Consider the following 15,258-nt stretch of genomic DNA (forward strand, 5'->3'; position numbering starts at 1 on the left):
TGAGTTGAATGTAGATTGTCTGTTTTACAAGTTTTCCTAAAACGTTAGATACTGTATATCCAAATAGTACATAAATATCCAGGAATACAAATTTTAAAAATAATAACATAAAAAATAATAACATAAAACATGTAAAAGTGCTCAGAAATAATCAGTGTCCCGTGGAGGGGCATTTTCGAAAGGGACGTCCAAGTTACGATTTGGACGTCCTTGCAAAAATCCAGGGGCGGGGAAACCTGTACTTTCAAAACAAGATGGACGTCCATCTTTCGTTTTGAAAATGCTGTCAGGGACGTCCAAATCCTTAAATTTGGATGTCCCTAGACATGGATGTTTCTGACTTTCGGCGATTTTCGAAACCAAAGACGTCCATGTCAAAAACGTCCTAATGCAAGCCATTTGGGCGTGGGAGGAGCCAGCATCTGTAGTGCACTGGTCCCCCTCACATGTCAGGACACCAACCGGGCACCCTGGGGGGCACTGCAGTGAACTTCATAAAATGCTCCCAAGGGACATAGCTCCCTTACCTTGTGAGCTGAACCCCCCAACCCCCCCAACCCACTACCCCCAACTGTACACCACTACCATAGCCCTTACAGGTGAAGGGGGCACCTAGATGTGGGTACAGTGGGTTTGTGGTGGGTTTTGGAGGGCTTGCTGTTTCCTCCACAAATGTAACAGGTAGGGGGGTACGGGCCTGGGTCCGCATGTCTGAAGTGCACTGCAGTACCCACTAAAACTGCTCCAGGGACCTGCATGCACTGTCATGGACCTGAATCTGACATCTGAGGCTGGCACAACATATTTTTAAAGATGTTTCTTGAGGGTGGGAGAGGGTTAGTGACCACTGGGGGAGTAACGGTAGGTCATCCCTGATTCTCTCCGGTGGCCATTTCGGGCACCTTTTCGTGCCTTAGTCGTAATAAAAACATGTCTGGGTGAAAACGTCCAAGTGTTCGTCAGGGACGTCCTTGTTTTTTTCTATTATGGGTCAAGGACGTCCAAGTGTTAAGGAATGCCCAAGTCCCGCCTTCACTATGCCTCCGACACGCCCCCTTGAACTTTGGCCATCCTTGCAACGGAGTGCAGTTGGAGATGTCCTAAATCGGGTTTCGATTATACCGATTTGGACGTCCCTGGGAGAAGGACGTCCATCGTCCGATTTATGTCGAACGATGGATGTCCTTCTCTTTCGAAAATGAGCCCAATAATGATGTAAAAAACATCATTCAGACACCTTAACTCATTGACAAGAGTTGCAGTCATAAAGCAACAAAATAGTAAAGAATCTTTGCGATAGTATATAATTCATACTCCTATACCAAATAAAATTTCAAAATATTGATATACTTATCTAATGGTACAGTGTGAAACGCAGCGGCTGCGTCGGGTTTGACGCCAACTTTTAATACTGGATAAAACCAACAGGATATATGAGAAGAGTGTTGCAAAGCAAAACAACCATGGAACTAGATTTTGAAGAGTTTATATGTCACTTGATTACTGAAGAAGTGAAAGAACAGTGGATTGTGAGAAGGATTATGTGGTATAAACCATCTGATATTTGAATCAGTCTGCTAACTTTGGATTTCATTTGACTTATGGGTATTTCCAGCAAAAAATGTTCTGTTGGTGAAAAGAGCATTAATACAAGATATGTATGAGAACTGAAGGAGATGGCATGAGGATATAGAAGTTATGTTATAGGTATCTGCGGTTTAGTAACTATAATAGGCATACGCATTGAGTTCATCACTTCAAGGGAAAGCGTGAAGTTGTATTTTAATCAGGAGCTACAATGTGTGTTAATGAGTATGAGACTGTATGAATAAGTATGATTGAGGTATCATTGGCAAGGGAAAACTGTACTTAATATATACTAGATTTGCTAAAAGTTGTTTAAAAATTAATAAAATTGTGTAAAAAAATGTGTAGTTACTTCTGAAGGGAGCTGATATTAGTAACTAGATTGAAAAAGACTGTACTCCTTATATAAGGAAGATATATATTCATTAGAGAGATCCTGAAAATTGGACCTGTTTGTACCATTTTAGCCTTAACTCCTGCATCCCTGCCCTATTATTTAAGAAAACTATAATCCAGACAATTATCAAGAGGTGTGGTTTGGATGCTGGTACCTTAAACAGCTATCAACTGGTACACAACTTGCCTTTCCTAAGTAAAATTATGAAAAAAGCTTTTATGGGCAGTTGAGGGGCTTTTTGAAAGATATATCAGTATTTTGTCAACAACAGTGCAGGTTATGTAACCAAGTCAGTGGTAGTGACACTAGTGAATCAAATTCATATGGCAAAGCAGAATTATTATTCTTGATCTTCCAGACTTCTCTGTCACATTCAGACCAATTGAATATTTCATGAGAAACAGGAAGTACTTACTTTCTGCTTTCAACTCCTGTGTGGTGCTGCTGGGTACAGCTTGTTAAGGACAGGTAGAGCAGCAGCAGTGAAAAAACAACTTCCCTCTGCTTTGCAGGATACTTAGAGGTGCCAGACAGATAGGAGAAGGGAGCTGATGCCGGGAATAAGGCTGGCAGAAGGGTTTGATGATGGGGCTGGGGATGAGAGTAGGGGCAGATGCTAAGAGCTGGGGATGGTAGAAGGGGGCTAGGGATGGGAGGAAGCAGTAGATACTATAGGGTGAGCTGCTGCCGAGATGGGGATGACAGAAGGGGACTTATACTGGCAGATGGTAAGGGAGGTACAGGGGACTGATGCTGGAGGAGTTGAGAGAAGGAGTTGATACTAGGCCTGGGAAAAGAATCTAATGCTATGCCTGGGAAAAGTGGACTCAGAGCTAACAAGGGGGTTGTGGATGGGAGAAAGGGCAGATGCTAAGCAATGAGGGTGGGAGAAATATTCCTGAGAATGGGGATGGGAGAAGAGGTATGATGCAAGGCTAGGAAATAGTAGAAGGGGGGTCATGCTACAGATGATGGGGTGGCAGATGGGGGCATGGAGCTAACAGGGGCTGGAGATGAGAAAAGGCAGATGTTTGGGGCTGGGGTGCATGGACTGGAGGGTGGGTAGGATGACAGCCAGAGTCCGAGTTTGCTGAGGTGCATGTGTGAATGAACGACGGCCAGCGGCTGATGTGGGGTGCACATAAGTAAATATATACAGATTCCAATGATTCATGGGTCTGGTTTCTAGATCCTAAGAAAATTTGTCAAGGTCCACCATAAGGTATGACTAGCAATTTTTTAAACACAAGAGGGAAGAAAATGTGTTCAGGTGGTAATTAGTTTCTTGCAGGCTGCAAAGAGAGCACTAAGAGGAGATCTAGTGAATAATTTTCTTCTGAGATGCTTTCAGAGTATCCTCTGTCTAAAATTCATCAAGAAGTTGAGAAGCTTCTGGAAGTTGGACCAAGAACAAATTTGAAGTAATTTCCCTAGGATACAGGTGGTGACTATGAGGGGCATTTTCGAAAGGGACGTCCAAGTTTTGATTTGGACGTCCTCGCAAAATGTTCCGATGGATATTCATCTTTCGTTTCAAAAATACCGTCAGGGTCGTCCAAATTCTTAGATTTGGTCGTCCCTAGACATGGACGTTTCTGATTTTCGGCAATAATCGAAATCAAGGACGTCCATCTCAGAAACGACCAAATGCAAGCCATTCGGTCGTGGGAGGAGCCAGCATTTGTAGTGCATTGGTCCCCCTGACATGCCAAGACACCAACCGGGCACCCTAGGGGGCACTGAAGTGAACTTCATAAATTGTTCCCAGGTACATAGCTCCCTCACCTTGTGTGCTGAGCCCCCCAAAACCCACTACCCACAACTGTACACCACTACCATAGCCCTTATGGGTGAAGGGGGGCACCTAGATGTGGGTATAGTGGGTTTTGGAGGGCTCGCTGTTTACTCCACAAACGTAACAGGTGAGGGGGGGGGGGGATGGGGCTGGGTCCGCCTGTCTGAAGTGCACTGCACCCACTAAAACTGCTCCAGGGACCTGCATGCACTGTCACGGACCTGAGTATGACAACTGAGATTGACAAAGTATTTTGAAAGATGTTTTTTTGAGGGTGGGAGGGGGTTAGTGATAACTGGGGGAGTAACGGGAGGTCATCTGGTCATTCCGGGCACCTTTTTGTGCCTTAGTCGTAAAAAAAATAGGTCCAGGTGAAAACGTCCAAGTGCTGGTCAGGGACGTCCTTCTTTTTTTCGATTATGGGTCAAGGACGTCCAAGTGTTAGGCACGCCAAGTCCTGCCTTTGCTATGCCTCCGATACGCCCCCTTGAACTTTGGCCATCCCTGCGACGGAGTGCATTTGGGGATGTCCAAAATCGGCTTTCGATTATACCGATTTGGACGTTTCTGTGAGAAGGACGTCCATCTTCTGATTTGTGTCGAAAAATGGACGTCCTTCTATTTCGAAAATGAGCCCGTATGTCATCTCAACAAGAACTGCCAAAGTGAATGATCTGGATCTTGAAGAAGAAAGCATCAGTATGGCAGTCTTAAGTACAGCTGACTTTGAAAAATCCATGGAGAAATCATTGATCATCTGATTCAACACTGATCAGAATGTTTTGAGTGACTGGATCAGGGTAGGCACTATAGAAATGTCTAAAAACATTATATGGAGGTATTGTCAATACCTCATGTGATATGGCCTTAATACTGAAGGGATGGAAGAGGTCAACAGTTACTCACATGTGGCTGCTTTGGTGCATGGGGACATTTCAATATCTGCTTTTGCTTTAAGTTTTGAATTTGCCTTCTTTTACTTTCTTGCTAAATTCTTGGAACCCCTATGACTTAAGTGGGCATTTTCTCTGAATTTGGGTCTGTCTTCAGACTGAAGAGTTGAAGTGGTTGAAGAATGCTTTGACAAGGCCAGGTTACTAGTCCTATCATCATGATACCTTCTTTAAACTCTCTTTAAAAGCTCTAAGGTTAGCTTAAGGTAGTCTTACTTGTGTCAATCAGGTAGGCAACGAGCTACAGTACATTTGCAAGGTTCATACTGTAAAACGCTATACCTAGGAGGAGACATTAAACGTACAGATGTCATGACCTTTGCCCAAGAAGGTAAAATTATGTATAATCATACCTGATAATTTTCTTTCCATTAATCATAGCTGATCAATCCATAGACTGGTGGGTTGTGTCCATCTACCAGCAGGTGGAGATAGAGAGCAAACTTTTGCCTCCCTATATGTGGTCATGTGCTGCCGGAAACTCCTCAGTATGTCGATATCAAAGCTCCATCCGCAGGACTCAGCACTTAGAGAATTACACCCACGAAGGGACACTCTGCCCAGCTCACCACCGCCGAAACGGGGGAGGGGAATTAACCCAGCTCATCCCCACACAAGTGGGGGAGGGGAATCCGTCCAGCTCATCCCCGCGGAGCGGGGGAGGGACACCACACCCGCCGATGCGGGGGGATCTGACTTATCCTGCAACCGCAACCGCGGGAGGAGCTGACTGACCCTAACACCGCCGAAGCGGGAGGGGTACAAAGCTGCCCTACAGCCGCACGAAGCGGGAGGGAGTGCCGGCAGAATTTTAAGTCTCAATCCAGCCCCGTAAAACGGAGGGGAGAGGAATGCAGCAGCTCACTGTAACACAAACTCGTCTTAACTCTTGAAGAATCCAAGTGAAAAAACTTGAACACGAAGTCTTTCTGAAGTAACTGAAGACTAAACTTGAACCTGAAATGCAACCAGAATAAAAACAGTACAGATATCTGGGAGGGGCTATGGATTGATCAGCTATGATTAATGGAAAGAAAATTATCAGGTATGATTATACATAATTTTACCTTCCATATCATCAAGCTGATCAATCCATAGACTGGTGGGATGTACCGAAGCAGTACTCACCCAGGGCGGGACATTGAAATCCCTGACCTCAACACTGAAGCTCCAAACCGGGCCTCCGCCCGTGCAGCCACAGTCAAACGGTAATGCTTGGAGAATGTATGAGCCGAAGCCCAAGTTGCCGCCTTGCATATCTCTTCCAAGGAGACGGATCCGGCCTCTGCCATCGAGGCCGCCTGAGCTCTCGTGGAGTGAGCCTTCAGCTGGATAGGCGGCACCTTCCCCGCGGCCACATAAGCCGCTGCAATGGCTTCCTTGACCCATCTTGCCACTGTAGGCTTAGCAGCCTGCAGACCCTTACGAGGACCTGCAAACAGGACAAACAGATGATCCGATTTCCGGAAATCATTGGTCACTTCCAAGTATCTGATGATGACTCGTCTCACATCCAGATATTTAAGAGCAGAGTACTCCTCTGGGTAGTCCTCCCTACGAAAGGAAGGGAGACAGAGCTGCTGATTCACATGGAAGCGAGAAACAATCTTGGGCAGGGAGGAAGGCACTGTGCGAATAGTCACTCCTGCCTCAGTGAACTGCAGAAAAGGCTCTCGACATGAGAGCGCCTGGAGCTCGGAAACTCTTCTGGCTGAAGTGATAGCCACCAAAAAGACTGCTTTCAACGTCAGGTCTTTCAGAGATGCCCTCGACAAGGGTTCAAAAGGCGGCTTCTGCAATGCTCTTAGTACCAGGTTGAGATTCCACGCAGGCACCACTGAGTGCAGAGGAGGGCGCAGGTGATTAACTCCCTTGAGAAAGCGCACCACATCTGGCTGCGAAGCCAGGGAAGCACCCTTCAGGCGGCCCCTGAAGCAAGCCAGAGCCGCTACCTGGACTTTAAGGGAACTGAGCGACAGGCCTTTCTCCAGACCTTCTTGCAGGAACGCCAACACTGAAGAAATTGGAGCAGTGAAGGGAGAAAGTGAGCCTGCTTCACACCACGCTGCAAAGATACGCCAAACCCTGGCGTAAGCAGTAGAAGTAGAGCGCTTCCTCGCTCTCAGCATAGTGGCGATGACCTTGTCTGAGAAGCCCCTCTTCCTCAGACGCTGCCGCTCAATAGCCAGGCCGTAAGACCAAAGGGGGAGGGATCCTCCATCACCACGGGACCCTGATGTAACAGGCCCTGCTCCACTGGCAGCCGCAGAGGATCGTCGACTGAGAGCCTGATCAAGTCCGCATACCAGGGACGCCTGGGCCAATCCGGACCCACCAGGATTACCCTGCCGGGATGCTTTGCCACCCGGTCTAGCACCCTGCCCAACATGGGCCAGGGCGGGAACACATAGAGAAGCTCTTGTGTCGGCCACTGTTGGAGAAGAGCATCTACTCCCAGGGATCGAGGGTCCCGTCCTCTGCTGAAAAAGCGCGGCACTTGGCAATTGGCCGATGACGCCATCAGATCTAGGCTCGGCTGGCCCCAGCGCTTCGTGATGTCCAAGAACGCCCTGAGCAGATAGCTGCCACTCTCCGGGCTCCAAGGTATGGCGACTGAGAAAGTCCGCCTTGACATTCATGACTCCGGCAATGTGGGCCGCTGAAAGCTGCTCCAGGTTCACTTCCGCCCACTGGCAAAGATTCATAGCCTCCTTGGCTAGAGGGGCGCTCTTGGTACCTCCCTGGCGGTTGACATAGGCCACAGCCGTGGCATTGTCCGACAGGACCCGTACAGGCTTCAACACCAGTACCGGGATGAACTCCAAAAGCGCCAACCGAATGGCTCTGAGTTCCAGGAGGTTGATAGACCACTTTGCCTCTGCAGGAGACCAGAGCCCCTGCGCTGTCCTTCCCAAGCAGTGGGCTCCCCAGCCCGACAACGAGGCGTCCGTCGTGACGACAATCCACTCTGGGGTCACCAGAGGCATTCCCGCAGACAACTTGTCTGTCTGCATCCACCAGCTCAGCGCCTTGCGCACTGCTGGGTCCAAGGGAAGGCGCACAGCATAATCCTCCGACATCGGAGTCCAGCGCTGCAGCAAAGAGTGTTGAAGTGGTCTCATATGAGCCCTGGTCCAGGGCACAACTTCCATCGTGGCCGTCATAGAGCCCAACAGCTGCACATAGTCCCAAGCCCGAAGGGGAGAGGCTACTAGGAACTGGTCCACCTGAGCCTGAAGTTTGACAATCCGATTGTCTGGCAGGAACACTCTGCCCACTTGGGTGTCGAATCGAACTCCCAGGTACTCCAGGGACTGAGTCGGGCGCAGCTGGCTCTTCTCCCAGTTGATGATCCATCCCAGGGAGCTCAAAAGAGCAACTACCCGGTCCACAGCTTTGCCGCACTCTGCATAAGAGGGGGCTCGGATCAACCAGTCGTCCAGATAAGGATGGACTTGTACCCCTTCCTTTCGTAGGAAGGCCGCGATGACCACCATTACTTTGGAAAAGGTCCGCGGAGCAGTAGCCAACCCGAAAGGGAGGGCTCTGAACTGGAAGTGTCGTCCCAGGACTGCAAAACGCAGAAAGCGTTGATGGAGGCCAGATGGGAATATGCAGGTACGCTTCCTTGTTGTCCAAGGATGCCAGGAACTCTCCTGCCTTCACTGCCGCTATAACAGAGCGGAGAGTCTCCATGCGAAAGTGCCGCACTTTCAAGGCCCGATTGACCCCTTTGAGGTCGAGGATAGGCCGGACAGAACCTCCTTTCTTTGGTACCACAAAGTAAATGGAGTAACGTCCCTTGCCAAGCTGACTTTCTGGCACCGGAACGACCGCGCCCAGGCGGATCAGATTGTCCAAGGTCTGCTGCACTGCCACAGCTTTGACCGGAGACTTGCAGGGAGAGAGTACAAACCCGTCTTTTAAGGGTCGGCAGAACTCTAGTTTGTAGCCGTCTCTGATGACTTCCAGCACCCACGCGTCTGAAGTTATTGTGGTCCACTCGCCCAGAAACGAGGACAGCCGTCCTCCAATCTGCACTGGGGTGTGGACCAAGACCCCGTCATTGGGTACGAGACCCTGGGGGAGGACCGGAGGGAGCACCTCCGGGACGGCGGTCTCTGCGAAAGGAATGCTGCTTGGGGGAGAAATTCCTCTTGAAGGAAGAGGGGGCAGAGGAACCCGACTTGCCCGGGCGGTACCGACGGGCTTCCTGCAACCGTCCTCTGGAGGTACCGGGACGAGTACTAGCCCGAGCCCTGACCTCTGGTAACTTCTTGCCCTTAGACGTGCCGAGATCGGTCACGATTTTGTCCAGCTCGACCCCAAAGAGCAGCTTGCCTTTAAAAGGCAACCTAGCCAGGCGGGATTTAGAGGCGTGGTCAGCAGACCAATGTTTCAGCCAAAGCCACCGCCGCGCAGAGATTGTCTGAGCCATGCCTTTCGCTGAGGCCCTCAAGACATCATACAGCAAGTCTGCCAAATAGGCTAAGCCCGATTCCAGGGCCGGCCAATCAGCCCTCAAGGAATGATCCGAGGGGGAAGCCCGCTGCACCATAGTCGTGCACGCCCTGGCCACATAGGAGCCGCAAACTGAGGCCTGCAAACTTAAAGCAGCCGCCTCAAAGGACGACCTTAAGGCCGCCTCCAATCTTCTGTCTTGGGCGTCCTTTAGGGCCGTGCCACCTTCCACCGGCAACGCCGTTTTCTTAGTCACCGCAGTGATTAAAGAATCCACGGTAGGCCACAGATAGGCCTCACGTTCACTCACAGCCAACGGATAGAGGCGGGACATAGCCCTAGCCACTTTAAGGCTCGCTTCTGGGACATCCCATTGAGCCGAAATTAAGGTGTGCATGGCATCATGCACGTGGAAGGTTCTAGGCGGGCGCTTCGTCCCCAGCATAATGGCAGAGCCAACAGGGGCTGAGGGAGAGACGTCCTCCGGAGAGGAAATCTTCAAAGTGTCCATGGCCTGTAACAACAGGTTGGGCAAATCCTCTGGGCTAAAAGCCGCGCTGCAGAGGGGTCATCCGCTCCAAACCGAGCGGGGATCCGTCTCCTCCAAGGAATCCGCAAAGGACCGTTGGGAGACCTCAGACACGCTGCCCTCATCTACATCGGAGGAGACAAATTCCTCCAAGGCCTGGGAATCAACCCGAGGGCGTTTACCTCTGGGAACCTCAACCTCTTTACCAGATGAGGGAGCAGGGGCAGCGTTGTGCATGAGGAAGGCCTGATGCAGCAGCAAAACAAACTCGGGGGAGAAACCCCCCAGACTGTGCACTTCCGCAGCCTGGGCAACAGCCCTAGACACACCCTCAACCGGCGCTCGCAATAGCGGGGGAGAGACATGCTGCGCATCCAAAATGGCGTCCGGCGCGAAACTCCGCGAAGGAGCCGCGCGGGAAGAACGGCTCTTAACTTTAGCCGCTTCTGTGCCGTCGCCCAAATTAAGGGCGTTCATGGCATTAATGTCTCCAACCTCAAGGGCGGCCCAAGAAGAAGCCGTCCGAGCCGCGTGGCCGGCCAGATGGCGGAGGCGAGGAGCGGGGGATGGGCGTTATGGCGGGAAAAAACCGCCACGCTGGAGGAAGGACCGGGACATTCATCGGTCACGAAACTGTCACCCAACAAGGGCGAATCAGGCTTTAAGACCCCCGCATCCCCTCTAGAAGCGCTCAAGCGACCCGGGGAGCGACCCTTTGCGCCCTCGCCCTCCGACGCCATATGCCACGAGGAGAAGAATCGGGGAACCCCCCTGCCTGCTATAAAAAGGTAAAAATTACCTGCTGTCCGCTCCGAGTTGTAACGACCTGGTGTCCCAGTGAGTAGCTGCAATAGACGCTTAAATAAACGTCGAAATAACGCCTTTAAGGACGTTCAAAATTTTTTTTTTTTTTTTTTTTTAACGGAGCCAGCGGGAGGGGGGAGAAAAGGAGGGACCTGGCACCACCAGGTTTGCACTTGCTCAAAAGAGCCCTCAACCCCAGGCACTCAACAAAACCTAAAAATTAGGCTTGGAGGCCTAGCCAGAGCTGCTGCTGTGTGTGACCACCACCTGCTGAGATAGAGAACATACTGGGGAGTTTCCGGCAGCACATGACCACATATAGGGAGGCAAAAGTTTGCTCTCTATCTCCACCTGCTGGTAGATGGACACAACCCACCAGTCTATGGATTGATCAGCTTGATGATATGGAACTTTTGGTTTTCTTTATGATGATGCAAGAGAGATACTTCCTGGAAGCACATTGGACACCTTCTGAAGACACTAAATTGCTTACTGGCCATGGTTGAAAAATTTGTTGAGGCAAAATTGAGAGAAGCAAATTTCTGACAGAAGAAGATAAAAAAGCTTGCTAAGTAGGAACCCCCCTCCACAACTGGACCACTAGTGCCTAAAAGCAATCAGAAGATCTGAAACTGTGATCAATTTAAAAACTGGAAAGTGTAGATAATAAACACAGTTATGCACCCTGGAGTAGAGGCAAAGGCCATAAATCGTGAGGCCCAGGAACCTATGATCTGATATGATATCCTTACGGGCAAACAGGCCTGGGAAAGGAGGAAACATAAACAAACATGGAAATGTGGTTTAGTAGGTGAGAAAAACCAGATGACTTTGAAAGAAGGCAGGATGATCCTGGGTAAGATAGCTTGTTGAGGCATTGTAAATCATTGTTAAACACAAATGTATAAAAATAGCTGTTTCTGTCCATTATGTTGGAGGGATAGATACAGACAGCCAGCCAGCATATTTATGCAGTAGTTCTATTCTCCCATGAGAAAAATATTAATTGTACCAATACTTGGTAAGTGAATAAAATTACCTTTCTCACAGGGGCGGCCTTGGTCTTTTATCTCTGCAAATTGTGGGTAACTCATAAATGAAGATTTGTAGAGGTGGTAAAAAGATCTAAACATTTAGATGGGTCTAATTCAAAACTTGAAAAAAAAAAAGCTTTAACGCTTAGTGAAACCAAAAGTATAAAAAATAAATTCTGATTAAAAGAGAAAACCCCCCAAAGTACAGAAGAGATATAAAACAATGCACATCCAACTGAGGCCTAAATGGAGACGTAAGCAGTTTAGTGGTATGTCTTCCTACACCATACAATCCAGAATCAAGGAGTGGCAAAGAATGGTGACATACCAGAAAACCCTGCACATGTTCAGAAACTTCAGAGTTTTCGAGTCAGCTAGTCAAGTCACCTGGCTCCCTGTCTTTCTCATTTAAAGATATTTATGCCTAGCAATGTGACAGTCAATGGGGCTCATTTTAAAAACAAAACAAAAAAAATCCAAAAACATCATAAGGTGGCAGGACGATGTTTTTCTTTCAAAAATGTCCACGTTGCAATTTTCGACATCCCAATCTTAGATGTTTTGCTCCACAGTTTGTCCAAATTTCAAGGGGGCATGTTTTGGGTGGGACATGAGCAGCAACAAAAGATAGACGTTTTTCTGCAATAATGGAATACAATGAAAAGTTCTAGAACCAAAACCATTTTTGGCTAGACCTGTTAAAATCATGACGTGGAGGAGCATTTTTGATAGTGCATATAAGTCAGACTTTGAACGTTTTGCGTTAAACGTACCAAATCTGAATAGGAAATATACCCATTTTTGAAAAAAAAAAAAAAAAAAAAGGGTCTTTTTTTCAAAAATACCATTTCGAATAAGGTTTTGTGCTTCTATCTTTTTAGGCCATTTTCGAAAGAAAAAAACCCCACACAAGTTAAAAACGCACAAAATCAAGCCTTTGGGATGTAGAAAGGTCCAGCATTTTTTAGTAGACTGGTCCCCCAGACATCCCAGGAGACCAATGGGGCACCCTAGGGACCACTGCTGTGGACTTCATATAAATGCTCCCAGGTATACATCTCACTCTTGCTTCCTTATCTTCTCTGCTGAGTCCTCCAAAACCCACTACACCCACAATAGCCCTTATAACATAACATTTTGTTTTTATAGCCCACAATACCTCGCAGTTCTATGCGGGTTACATACAAAGAGACTGGACAAACCAGGAATTACTGCATAACATTATCATCAATTAAAACTAATATATTACTTTCCTTCCATCATAATTCTGAAACAAGTATGTTTTAAGCAGATGTCTAAAATACACATAGCTTGATGCCTGAACTATCATGGAAGAAATTTCCTTGCCTACCTTAGCAGCCTGATATGAAAGTAGAGAGTCTATACACCTCTTTCGGATTTTACCATTCATAGATGGGAAGGAAAAAAGGTTAAATAATTGAGAATGCTGAATTGTTTTAGAAAAGATAAAACAACTTAACAAATAAAAAGGGGCCAAGCCATGACAAACCTTATACATTAGACATAAAGTTTAAATAAGACCCTTGCAGTGGTGTACAGTTGGGTACAGTAGGTTTTGGAGGGCTTGACATACAATATAAGGGGATAAAGGTGAGATGTGTACCTGGGACCTTTTATGTGAAGTCCACTGCAGTGCACCCTAAGGTGCCCCACTGCTCTGTTGAGATGTCTGTGTGGACAGTCTACTAAGAATGCTGACCCCCCTTACATCTCAATGGCTTGTTTTTCCCTTAGATTTTTTTTTTTCAAAAATGGTTCTAAAAGATAGATGCACTGAGCACAAAAACTAATAAATGTCCATTTTCAAAGCAAAAGTTGGACTTTTTCTGGTTTGAAATTATCCATGTTCGCTACTGGATATTTGGATGTTTTTTGCAAAATGTCCAAAATCGGGTTTAGATGTCATGTCAAAAATGCCACTCAATGTATCTAATGATTCTATTTGTGTTTGTTTCTAAGAGTCTAATTATTACATGACAGAGATATATAATACAGTACTTCATCTATTAAGGATATGCCTAATTGAGCTTTCAAAATCATTATTTCCGTGTGGTTAACTGTCACCAACGGCTTGTTCACCATGTTTAAAACATCAGAATATCCTTAAGTAAGAGCAAGTTTACCTTGACATTCTCTCAAACTTTATAGCCTTTTCTGAAGATGATGGACCAGAATCATTACCTGTTAAAATAAAAAATCTTGTTACTAAAATTCAAGTTAAAATAAATTCAGGGTGTATTATAGGTGTTACTAATATATCACACAACTAAATTGCAGTCTTGATGGTAGTGGTTGTAAAAAAGGAAACGGCACTTACTATAGGCTGAAGTTGAAATAGGGGCTGTACTTCAAAGACATTTAACTTAATTCTTTCAAAATTAATAATGTATAGAATCTTTTCTTAAATAAGAGTAAACTAACAAATTTTTAAAAAATCATATGATCGGATGTTACCTTCATCATAAATAATCAGATGCCTTTACCAACTTTCGTATGCAAACTTCTTATGTCTAAATTTCTCCCGAGGAAGAACATGACGTCATAAGGGGATATCAGGGTTAAAAAAGGCAATTGTTTGAATATTTTTGCAAGTAAATAGTGTCTTTTTATTGCACTATCAAATTTTAAAATATTCAATATAACTGGAGCTACATTACTTGTCAATTGTGAATATTTTTTATCTGCTTGAACAGAGAAAGGATAATTTCCAAAGTTATATCTGTAGGTAAAAAAACAACAAAAACAATGCTTTTCTTCACAAAAATAGGCTTTAATAAAAATTTTCTCTCCGTCATATGGGTAAAATTATGCATGCACTGGCATTTCATATGAACTCTTATCAACTGGAGGAGGTAGTACTCCTGGGGGCAGGAATTGGGGAGGATTCAGAACTGCCTGTATACTTTTGAATTTTCAAAAGTATGCACATATTTTTAGTCAGAAATGGCCTTATTCTATAAAGATTATGCTCCTAAATTACGAGCGTAATCTATGCTTCTAAATTTATGCTCCTAATTTAGGGCTTATTACTTTCATAGATTTAGCATACATTTAGGAGCATAAATTACGTTCCTAAATATTTTGTATTTTTCCCTTTGACTTTTTTTTTAATGGCCCTAAAAGAAAGCTTAACTGAGTGCACAAATATCTAAACTAGGGTGATTTTTGGAAAAAAAAGACAGACATTTTTCTGGTTTGAAAATGACCACGTTTGGAACTGGATATTTGGACGTTTTCTGAAAAATGTCCAAAATCAGATTTGTATGTCACATTGAAAATGTCCCTCCACATATACCACAGGAGTGAATGACACTTAGGTACACCTCATCTCTAATTCTGGTATGTATGTTCTCTTATTATACCCTCTTACACTTTCATGAGCATAACTGCTTCCAAAATATAGAAATCCTAGGATATTTCTAAGAATAGTTTTGTGTGTTATTTTAAAGTCAACACAGTGAAGAAACCCATACCAAACTAGTTAGCATGCCTGACAGCAAATTTTGGATCATTGTTAACATATAAAATATGAAAAGAAAAGCAAAAATGGGCTTTCAAGAATGGAACAATCATGAGTCCTTTAATGAACAGACCCGACATGGGCCGTGTTTTGTTGTGTGTACACCTATGTCAGGAGTGAAATTGAAGTCAGAGCTCTTGAAAGACACATATGCATA

At 46.0% G+C, this 15,258-nt stretch overlaps 1 protein-coding gene across 2 annotated transcripts in view; it reads right to left on the bottom strand.

Annotated features, from left to right (window-relative positions):
• Window positions 1-15,258, bottom strand: part of ASAP1 (ArfGAP with SH3 domain, ankyrin repeat and PH domain 1) — an 803,986-nt gene that overhangs the window by 57,693 nt on the left and 731,035 nt on the right. For both annotated transcript variants that reach the window (XM_030219214.1, XM_030219206.1), the window contains exon 26: window positions 13,705-13,762. In XM_030219214.1, the coding sequence (XP_030075074.1) occupies window positions 13,705-13,762 (58 nt within the window). The remainder of the gene's footprint in view (window positions 1-13,704; window positions 13,763-15,258) is intronic.

The sequence above is a fragment of the Microcaecilia unicolor genome, chromosome 1 (assembly GCF_901765095.1).
Source record: "Microcaecilia unicolor chromosome 1, aMicUni1.1, whole genome shotgun sequence".
NCBI classification, from domain to species: Eukaryota; Metazoa; Chordata; class Amphibia; order Gymnophiona; family Siphonopidae; genus Microcaecilia; species Microcaecilia unicolor.